The sequence below is a fragment of the Artemia franciscana genome, chromosome 12 (assembly GCF_032884065.1).
Source record: "Artemia franciscana chromosome 12, ASM3288406v1, whole genome shotgun sequence".
NCBI lineage: Eukaryota > Metazoa > Arthropoda > Branchiopoda > Anostraca > Artemiidae > Artemia > Artemia franciscana.
This window is the reverse complement of record NC_088874.1, coordinates 18,377,695-18,389,400: the sequence shown is the minus strand read 5'-3', so window position 1 is coordinate 18,389,400 and position 11,706 is coordinate 18,377,695. Positions and strand designations below refer to the sequence as shown.

Sequence of the window (11,706 nt, the reverse complement as noted above, 5' to 3'; positions counted from 1 at the left end):
TAATGTTACAGCTTCTTTGATTGACAATATCTTCTCTACGCTTTGCTTGAAGAAAAACTCAATTTTAGTTACTGATATCTCCGATCATTTTCCCATATATTCTCGGTTCAGTTTTAATCGGGGAAGGAATAACCGGGCTCAAGTGTTTGATTCCTATTCTATTAGGTTTGGTAAAAATGAGTTATCTCTTCTTGGTTCTAAATTAGCGAAAAATTCGTGGAGCTTATTTGATAATAACAAGGATTTTTCTTGTTTATTTGAGTCGTTTTATGGAACCATAAAAGAGGCTATTCTTAACATTTGTAAAGTACCACCTTCTAATCGCAGGTCTAAAAGGATTATTCCTCTAAACCCATGGATGACATCCGGACTTCTCAAAAGCTGGAGAAGGAAAAATAATCTCTGGAGGTATTATAAATGCGCTACACTTTCAACGAGTGCTATTCGTCTTTGTCAATTCAAGATTTACCGGAATATATATAATTCCTTGTGTAGGAAAGCCAAATCTCTCTATTATCTAAATAATTTTGCTGCGTGTAATAAGGATATTCGTAAAACTTGGAAGGTAATAAATTCTGTGCTTAAACCTGGTTCTCAATATAGCTCTTTACCTATGAGTCTGGTCATTGGTGATGAGACTGTAGAGGGTGAGCTTAATGTCCAAGAAGCATTTACTTCATTTTTCGCTAGTATTGGTAATAATATCGCTTCCACAGCTACTTTTTCTCGGTCTAAGTCGGACTTTAGATCTTACCTCGGGCCGTCTTGTGTTAAGTCTATGTTTCTAGAGCCAGTAACAGAAATTGAAATTACTAAAATTGTTAATGGCTTGAAAGACTCATCTTCATCTGGGCCAGATTCTATTCCTACTAAGGTAGTTAAATCTATTCTTCCTTCAATAGTTGTGCCTCTTACAAAACTTGTTAATCTTTCATTTAAATATGGGGTTTTTCCAGATCCTCTTAAGCGTGCTCGGATTATTGTTCTGTATAAAGGTGGACCAAGAAATGATCCAGCAAATTATCGACCAATTTCAATTTTATCAGTATTTAGTAAAATCTTCGAAAAGGCTATGCTTTCTCGTCTGCTTAAATTTCTAAAATCTAAAGAGTTTCTTCATGATTTTCAATTTGGTTTCCGAATGAAGCACTCCACTGAGCATGCCTGTATGACCCTTTTGAATTTTATACATTCTGAATTGGATTCGGGATTAATTCCGGCTGCTATATTCCTGGATATTCGCAAGGCATTCGATTCCTTAACCCATGAAATTCTTCTATCGAAGATGTCTCATTTTGGCATTAGGGGTAATGTATTTTCTTGGTTTCAATCTTATTTGAATGATAGGTTAATTTCTGTCAATCCACAATTTAATTTCTGTCAATCACAAGTGAATTTTGGCGTCCCTCAGGGATCAGTTTTAGGGCCAGTGCTATTTTTGATTTATATAAATGATCTTTTTTACGCAGTAAAAAAGCAGAAACCTATTCATTGCTGTAGACTCTGTCATCCTAAACCTTCCCTTGCCCATAGTGCCAGCTATAGTTCACCATCTTCTGATGTCCTTGTTTGTTTTGCTGATGATAGCACGCTCGGTACTTCGGGGAACTGTGAATCCGAGCTTCGATTAAACTTGGAATACTTGTTTGAGAGAGTAATTTCATGGCTTGATGCTAATTTTCTTACCCTAAATTATTCAAAATCCAATTTTTTGATATTTTCGCATGTTTCTCAGATTTATCCCAAGTTATCAGAAATTCATCAGCCAAATGGGATAATTCACAGATCTAAAGATCGATATGTTCGTTTTTTGGGCATTCTTGTTGATGAAAATTTGTCTTTCAAGCGTCACATTGATTTGATTAAAATGAAGATATGCAGGAGTCTCGGTATTTTAAGGAAACTCAAACATATTTTCCCTGGATCAATTTTGGAAATCCTTTTTCACTCCTTGATCCGATCTTACGTTTCCTACTGTCCAATAGTATGGATGTCAACCTTTCCTTCACTGTTAAAACCACTGCCCTTCACTGTTGCCCGAATCAGCTCGAAGGTGCCACTCATTCGGTTTGTTCAAAAAAATTATTAAAAATTCATTGGCTTCTTAGAAATTATTTTATCTCTTTTTATATGTGTATATGCGTGTATGTATGCATATATATTTCCTGATTATTTCATTGGAGTCTATTTTATCTACAGATCTACTTAATTAATTTAGTCTGTTCAATCTATTAGTCTATTTAGTTTTGTTTTCTATAGTTTTTCATTTTATTTATACTTTCCTCTCTTCTCCTTTTTGCTCTTCTCTCTGTGAGTAAGTGATTATTTTTTTTCTTCTCTGAGTAAGTGGCTCGTTCATTTTCCCCTTTTTTACAGGCCAAAGAGCCTTTGGGGAAATAGTAAAATGTAATATTGTATGTGTGTTTCGTGATGAATAAATCTTATCTTATCTTATCTTATCTTAAAAGTGGGCCACTGACCCCTCCAGCACAGTCCCTGTCCGCTGCCAAGTTTTTAGTGGAAAAGTTGGCACATTGCACTTTGTTTGATTGGGATCATAAAAGATTTCCAATCTACGTGATCGATAAACCAGAGCAAGCCCTCAGACCCTCCAACACCATCATCGATCAAGGTCTAGTCGTAAGGTATTGCCGTATACAATAAAACAGACCATTGCCCCCTCCTATATTCTAAAAAATTAGCGCCCCTGGTGGGAACACGCTGTTAATATATTCGAAGACACCGAAAAGCGTAGTCTAGTCTGATTTTTGGAAAACGTCAAATAATTGTTCAACATGATTATTATAACCTTATCCTTTTCAGCAAGACCTTAGTTCTTCCTTCTATGTTAGAGAAGTTCGTTTTTCCAACCATTAATACACATGAATTTGAAAAAAATAATTTAAATAATCGAATTTTGCTTTTCTTAGACGACGCTTTGTCAAATTTATTCTTAAGTCATAACAGATACCCCTTAACCGGAATCACGCAAGAATTTTTGCCGTTTGTTCGAATATATAGCCGAGGTAGACAAATGACCCCTAAAATACCAGCCTCGAATCCAAAACTTAAGTGAAAGATTTACATGTCACATGTTCTTTGTATCGGAATCCTACAAAGTTTTCACAGAATGATTTGAGGCACACAGTGGACTTGTGCCTAATAGCACCGAATTTTATCAGCGAATTTTCATGAGAACAGCAGACGTTTTTTTTTTCCTGATCAACTTCAAGCTTAGGAGACATCACCTTAATCCAATGTGGCTTAAGAATGATGACGCGACAGGGCTTTTCCTAAACCCGACGTGACTGTGGAGATTTTGCCAAACTGAACTTAGTGAAAATTCCAAAAAATAAATGCTCAAAAGTTGCTTTTGTTTCAGGGAATGTATTTTAATTCTAGGTGGCTAAGTGATTTGACACTTTTCAATGACAGTTTTATTAAAAACAAGACAAAAAAAAAAAAAATCCAAAGTCACGGATGGGCCTAGGCCTCTGTAGCGTACCAACTAAAGCTGCTTCCCTCCTAACAAAAATCTTAAAAGAAAGAAAAAAAACTTAAAGAACAAAACGAGTAAAAAGAGCCTCAAATTTAATCCTTCATCAAAAGAAATCAAGCAAAATAAGCCAAAGCTCAAACAATAAGGTTAAAATAAGTTCTTCACTTCAGGCTGATGAAGAATGGTATTCAACCACCTTCTAACATTTTTAAACTTCTCCCCAATTTCTGTTTCTTTCTTCAAAACACTAAATAAAGATGTGGCTAGGGCCAAGTCCGCGATCGTGATGAATTCTGTGACAAGATAAGTACGTGGCAGTAAATACTCATTCAGCATTTTCAATAATTTGTGTAGTTCGTCTTTAGCTCTCTTATTATCCAAAAGCGACCCAGCAACTGCTGGCCAGAATTCTTTTTCAGCCAAAAGGGTCCACTCTAAGATCTTACTTTCTGCAATTAAGTTACCGTCACCTTTGAGACTCTTTGAGGCAAGATAAAAAGCAATCCCATTATGTGTTACTATTTCCGAACCATTCTTAAGCTTCAATAAAGATGAACTAGTTAAATCTTTTACTATCTTTACTTTCTTTTCGCTATAAGAAGCAACAGCTTCACAGAAAATGTCCCACAAAGAACCGGTGACTACATGAAGCTCAACTTCTGGACCTTCTCCAATATTCAAATTTTTTATCTCTTTTACTATTTTTTCAGAACTATGGTCGATCCTCAAGTTTTCCATCTTATCTCCCACTGTATCTAAATCTATTTTTAACTTCATTTTAGCAAATTGATTGGCAGTTGCAATTGCTTGATCCATACAGCCACCATTGGTGCCAGTTGCCTGAGCAGATTCGGCACGACCTCCACCCTTTCCACAAATGACCGGCGTTATGCTTGCAATCCACTCATTAGCTGGTAGATCTTTCTGCAAAAACACGATGACATTTAAAACAAATATTTTCCGTAGTAGAACCACAAGGAGAAAAATAAAACAACTAGCCGAACCAGACGCCGTTACAAATTATTAAAAAAAAAATAAAACAAACACGAAAATATACAAATAAAAAAAAATTGCATAAAAATACTTCAATTTTTGCGCACAAAAAGTTAAACAAACTTTTTATTTTTTATTTTGACTAAGTATCATTGACGACAGTACTAAAAGTACAGAAAAATAAGATCTCAGCATAGTAACTGAGTTTCTGAAGTATAATGGTTACAAAGTTGGAGATAAGAAACTTAGGTGTGCCTGCAACCTAACCCGTTCAACTCAACCCCAATTACTAGACATGCTGTGATTGAGCATATCTAAAGGAATATGCCAATAAAATAAAGTATTACCATTGCATTCCTTATTTTACACTCTTTCCAAATATCATGGTTTCTTTCCCAACAGTGTGCCCCCCCCCGTTGGTCCCCGGTTTAAGCTTTCAATAATATATTTTTCCGTTGTTTTGCATCTCGTGATATTTCATAGCTTCTTTGTTAAACGGCTTTCTAGAATTCTTGACCAGGTGAAAAGTTTTACGCCAAGAGATTTCAATAGAAAATTTCAATAATAAGTTTAGATTTTTTAGTTTATTTAGGTGAGGTGGTTGTATTTCCAGGGAGGAAGGGAGGAACCCTACGGTTAAGATAAAAAAAAAAATATATAATGAGGAGACGTGTTGCTGTGTCGAAGAGTGAAGTGGGAGCCGTACTGCGTGTTAGGGAGGAATTTTTTAAGTTTATGGGTCTTAACGTGAGTTTTGTCACAGAGCAGCGTACTTTAAGTTTAGTGATTTCCTTTTCTTAATTAAACCCGATTGAACCTTGAACCTTGAAATACAATTCCTAGATAAAACATGGTGTTGAAATGACTTTAAAATACGGATAACAATGAAAGGAAACATGATAAGCTGATTAATAAAAACATGTTGCAATTATAAAGTAACAATTTCATTGCTTCAGTGTTTTCTTTTATAATTTTTTAATTACATGTCCTAGGGCTATCTCAAAGCATCAAGAAGGATGGGGTTAATTGTCAGAAAAGCGACCATGATACTTGGAAACAGCATAAAATAAGGAGACTAATGGTACTACTTTTATTTTTTCCATGTTTACCTTAGATGTAGTCAACCACAGAAAAATCCCCCCCCCATTTGACCTTACCTAACCTGATCTGTTGTAGGGGTTACATTAAACTGGGAATGAGTTTAACGGAAGTTGAGTTAAATAAGGTCGAGTCAAATTGCATGGGGGTTGAGTTAAAAGGTGGTTCAGTTAAATGGGTTGAGCTGAACAGGGTAGAAATACAAAGGAACCAGATACCTATGATCATGAATATGATTTTTGACAAAGAGGAAATACCCCATGATTGCAGGAAAACTTGATAAGTGATTGTTGCAATAAACGCCCCTTAAGTTTTATACATTATGAACAGGCTTTTGATTCAAAAGATAGAAAAGCTTTAGTAAAAGTCCAATCCTTCTAAGATAAACTGGGCAATTACATTAAAGTGATCAGCACTAATAAAGACAATAAACTTGCTGCGGTTAAGGTAGGAAGTGAAGTTAGTATTTGTTTTGGCGTCAAATCAGGAGCAGGGTTGTGTCCTTTCCCGTGTCCTCGTAGCTGTGAAAAATAGATTGCCAAGGTACAGGATATTTTCTCCCAGTTGAAAAGTTTGAAAGAATTCCCCCCCCCATCTGGTATTAGAATCCCTATAATATTCGTCTGAAGGAGCCTCCCCCCAAATAGTGGTACAAAAATAGGTATTTTTATCCCAAGATATTTCTTTATAACGATCTATGTGGAGTGGTTGGGTCGGACCCTTTCCGTTTATATTTTTTTTTTATGGTGATTGCTCAAAAGCATTTCCGGGAAGTAGACTATACTCAGAGAATCAAGGACTAATATCCAGTATTCACCCATCCTACAATACCCCCCCCCAAGGACGAGCTTGACATGATCCTTCAAAATTTTAATCTTATGATATACTGAAAAAAAATTAAGTGTTTTTTCAGACAAAAGTAAATAGAGACACCCGAACTCTTTACTTACTAATATCTCCAGCTCTTGGTCGCATCTATGAATTTTAAACAAAATATTTGACAGTCAATCCTCAATGCTTGTTAATCTACAACGTCTAATCACAATTAATTTTAATAATAAGTTAAAAGTGAGCAGTCGGTTAGTTATAGGATATTCCATAATTGCAGGAAAAAAAAACAAAGGAAGAAACACAACAAAAAAAAAAACTTGCCAAAGGAAACAAGGGGCGAGTCATTTTCTCCCAATACTGAGTTTTCATAGAAGCTTTCAATTTTCCAAGTTTTTTTTTATTTGTGTAGCTTTGTCTAAACTTCAAAAAATTTTCCCTAATCTTTATTTTAGTCTATTTAGTGACTAATCCAAACTTTGACAGTGCCATGTTCCTTTACTGTTATACTACATTACCCTCGCATTTACGTTTTCCTCCTTTGGCGGAATTTTTAAGTTTAAGATTCGTCATTTTAAGTTTGTCATTAAGATTCGCCCATTTTAATGTAAATAGAAAATAAATACATGTGAAGTTATATACATCTTTATTGGTGAATTTTTGCAAGGCTTAATCTGAAATACAAGAAAGCTTTTGAATATATTTCGATTATTCTTTGCACAGCTCAAAACGATCCGCATTTTTATAAACGAATCAAGACGCCTAAAAACAAAGGATGAAAAAATAAATATTGTTGAAAACAAGCAAAAAATATAGTCACATAGAAAGTCAATTAAAAACGGTGGGCGTATTAGGTAAAACGATGCAAGTAAACCGGTTCACAATTGGTATGTGCATTCCTTATAACAAAATATCTTCGTTACTTATACTTTGAAAAAAAAAAATTCAGCAATAGCTCTTTTTGTGACAACAAAGAACCAATAAACGAGACAGAGAGACAGAAAAAGAGAGGGGACGAGATTTGAAAGGAGGAAAGAAGACATAAGGAAATAGAGTGTGGATATAGTAATAATGAACCAGGCGGTTATTACTTCCCGACCATGCTATTGAAGTTGAGGAAGTCTTTACCAACCTTTTTGGCTTTTTGGCTTTTGGCTTTGGCTCTTTCAAGGCTCTTTGGCTTTGGACTCGACGATCAAAAATAAACTCCCTTAAGAAACTTCTTGAATGAAATTTCTGTATTGTGCATCCAAGATGCGAATTCAAGAAAGAGCTAGTTACTTACTTAGAATTCTTTCATAATAAAGCCATGATAAGTGATGGTCAAGTTTAATTGAATTGCTAGGAGAATAGATAAAAAAACCCAAAGTTTCTTTTTTCTTATCAGTTTAACTTCAGTAAATGCCTTTTTATTGGCAACTTCAATTTAATCCAAGCTTCGTTCGCGATTTCCTTAAATTGTTTGATATTTTGAATGTTTTCTATATGTTTTCCACTTGGTCCGCTTTTTTTAACAGCGTCAGCAGAATATTTTAGCGTGATTTTTAAAGCAAAAAATGTTGGAAACAAAAAAGGAGCTCTGAGACAAACAACTAAATAAAGCCAAATTTTAAAGCAATTTCAGAGCAACAATGAATGGAGTAAGACTGCAGTACACTATATAGTCCAGGCACCAGTTGACAAAAAGACGCTTATTTTCAGGTCGTCATGACACATCTGTTTCACGCAACTTGAAAACAGTTTCTAGTCATATTGAACACGCTGATTACGACTATACCCGGGAGTAGACAGCTCAGAGGGGTCCTTGACCCTTAAAAAGGACCTAAAATATTACGAAAAAACCATCTCCAGAGTTTTGTTTACAGTTTTTCCAAATTTGCAACGCTACCTGTTATAAGGCTTCTGTGACGGGTGCAATTTGAAGAAGAAACAGATACATTAACTATACATAACACTAACAGTTTTAAATGTACTAGTAATCAAAAGTAAAGCCAATTCAATCTGTAGATATATTACTACAATCTATGGTTGCATCTCATAGCACATATTTTTCTATGATGTAAATTCTTTATAAAGTAAATCCTTGCAACATCATGTAAGGGACAAAAGATTTATTCCGCTCTAATAGTATCTTAACTTTGAATTTCTTTCAAAATGATGGATTAACTAGCTTCAACAAGCCTGAAGCTGATGCATTGTCCAAAGCATACAGTATTTCAACCAAAACTGTGCCTATTGCGTCAGTAAGCTAAAAGTGGTCCTTTACATAAATTTATAGACATTTTACGTGTAGTTTCCTTCTTATCATCAAATTGCTCTTGTACATTTAGTTACAGAGCTTTGCGAAAAACTTATAAAAAAGCCCTGTTTCTCTGAAACAGACCTGTGCCGCCAGAAATTCTATTCCTGCAAAAGTCACCAGGAGTCTTCTATCCAAACTATACCAATTAAAAGAAAGCTTGTCAATTAAAAGAAAGCAAATACTTTGCAGAGACAGCAACATGCATGGAGACATTTTTGGATACAAGTCTTTAGGACATACTTGTTACAGTTAATTTTACACACTTGATACACTGTATGATTACTTTAGGACACAGGTCACTTCTTACTAGTTGTTACTGTTAAGACATTTCGGACCAAATAGATATTGTAGACCAAAGTTAATGGGGTAAAATCATAGAATAATAACAACTTTTCAAGTTAATATTTCCAATTTCTTAGGAATATCAGAGATTTACCATTGGACAAGAGTGTTATATTGGGGGTTACAGTGCATATATACTAAGATTAAATGTATCAAAATTGATTCACTTACACTTATTTGCTTACACAGGAACAGGAAATTCTGATGAAATTTTGTCTATTTCTTCACTGCGGTGTTTATCGTAAGATTAATCTAGTGGTGTCATCTTATGGTCACTTGTTACCAAGTTATTCTGCAAGGTAGGAGCTTACTATGGTAACTTACCATGGTAGGTGGCCGTCAGGCCATTATAAGTATGCTGAGTGTTTGATGACACTTGGAAGAAATGCAAGACATTCCAGAAGGAATACGTGCAAAATTTTTGTCTGGCTTTTATAATGTCAAGTGCAAGGAAGGTTGGAAGGTTTGATGAACCTTGCGCCACCTGATCATGCCCATGAATCCAGCCTAAACCTAGAAGCTAAGCAAAAAAGTGGCATTAAAGGTATAACACAAAGCCTGTTAGCCGTTTCAAAGTGGACAACTACAGTACCGTTCCGTGCAAAAGTTTCAAGGGCCCTGTGCCAACTGGCTGAAACTGAAGGGTTAAGTGATTTTGACAATAAACCGGTGAGGGCTGAGAAAGTAGAATTTATAGTTGAGAAGACTGTCATTGACACCAATTTAAATCCGTTCATATATGATGAAGAGACCTTGACTAACATAATGACATACGAAGTGGCTGATGAAGCAGTCGGAAAGGAACTTCTAGCTGCAAAAGAAATCGGCCTCAAAGCTATTGAAGGATTTCTCAGAGGAAAAATGTCTAGTTTCTCGAAAATATAAGTTAAAACCATGGACACGCAAAAAAACTGGTTCCTGCAGTCAAAAGGGTAGCTGCCACAGCATCACAAGAGCTTGATGTTGTTAAAAATGTCATGTTGGCATGGTGGTTAAGGATCTCGAGTTGATGTTCTGGGAAAACTCTTATTGCACGAATTGTTTCAATTTTCAAATAGCATTTTTGAAGAAAAAGAAAACGTTCCGACACTACGTAGTGGTAAAAATCAGTTTTGCTAGATCTATTTAAGAACTATTTGAATGTAGATTCATGGCCAGCTGTAATAGCGGTATCAGAAACCAATTGAAAAAGAGACTTTGAAATTTTCTCTTAGGGGATATTTCGGAAACTCCTGGATATTTTACCTGCAGACGCTCAACAGTTCCATGTGGTTGCAGATAGGTATGACGGACTTTTTGGTCACAACGACCCTCCTGGCTCTTCTGTCTACCTCAAAGATAGTAGCGGGAGCCATGAACGAAGAGGCAATAAATCGTTGAAAAAAAAACATTTCTGTAACAGAGACAATCATGCTTGAAAACTTAGAAGCAAATGTAAAGCAAAGTGTAAAGTGTAAAGCAAAGATAACCGAATTAGTGTTTACAGAATGGAAGAACCAGTCCATTCCAAGTGATTTCAGCATTTTTCTGGGAAGAGGATTTTCGGAGAAAAAGAGCGTGGTGAAACTCCAGATGGACGAAGTTCCTGTCACTATTGCAGAGCTCAAAAGCACCCACGAGGAGGCCGATACTCGCATAGTGTTTCATGTTGCATCTTGCTTACGGAATGGGTCTTCGAAAGTTATTGTTCGTGCTAATGACACAGACATTATTGTGATTTTGCTTCAGCATTACAAATGGCTGGCTTTACTATCTCAGCACCAAAATCCCAAGCTGTTTGAAGTTTCCAGAAAAAATAATTCCAGTTCATTGTGTGGCAAAATCGGCACCAACTTCACTGTTAGCCTCTTTGGCTCTATTGCATTGTTTGAGTGGTTGCAATACGACCAGTTTTTTTTTTATTCCAAAGGAAAAAACACATTTCAGAGTGCAAGTGTGAAGAGTGGATTATTGGAAGCTACGGCTGATTTAAGCAAGAAGATTGAAAGTGGCATTTCAAACTTAGCTTCATTTGAACAAGAAATGACACAGGTATGCAGGAAACTGGTTGTTGCCGTGTACAGTAAGAAGCCTAGTGACTTTAGGTCACTCAATGATCTTCGTGTCCGTCTCTTCCATAGGAAGAAAGGTCTAGAAAATATTCTGCCAACCGAGAACACTTTTCGGTTCGATATACACCGTGCCCTTTTCCAACTACATATACTGCTTCAGGCTCTAAAACCTCTTCCAACTATCCAGAGCCCCTTCAACTTCGGATGGGTACTCAGCGAAACCCAGCAGGCAACTAGTTCTTTGCCTCCATGGCCACTTTCGATCGAGAATCTCGCAATATTACACTTGAACAAATGGTTGCAGCTCGCGTTGTGGTTGTGAAGGAATAAAAAAGTGTAGCTTGCTGTGTAGTTGAGGAGGTAAATGTGTGTCGGATTCTGATGATGATAACTATTTTTGATTTTCGATTTTTATCTACAAATATATTTTAATTTTATGATCTACGTCAAACGTTGTACAGTTCTTTGACCGGATAGCCTCTTTTTCTAATTTTTTTTTTTACCAGACTGAGTAAGTATGGGATTTTATTTCTTTTTTTTTATTATTATTATCGAAACCTCTCCCTGTTAAGTTTCCACTATCTACTTTTCTT

General features: G+C 35.8%; 1 protein-coding gene across 1 annotated transcript in view; it reads right to left on the bottom strand.

Moving 5' to 3' along the window:
- Positions 1–3,574: 3,574 nt before the first annotated feature.
- LOC136033794 (alanine--tRNA ligase, cytoplasmic-like) overlaps positions 3,575–11,706 on the bottom strand; it is an 89,012-nt gene continuing 80,880 nt past the window's right edge. The window contains exon 17 of the mRNA XM_065714704.1: positions 3,575–4,423. Within this exon, the coding sequence (XP_065570776.1) occupies positions 3,647–4,423 (777 nt within the window). The 3' untranslated portion in view covers positions 3,575–3,646. The remainder of the gene's footprint in view (positions 4,424–11,706) is intronic.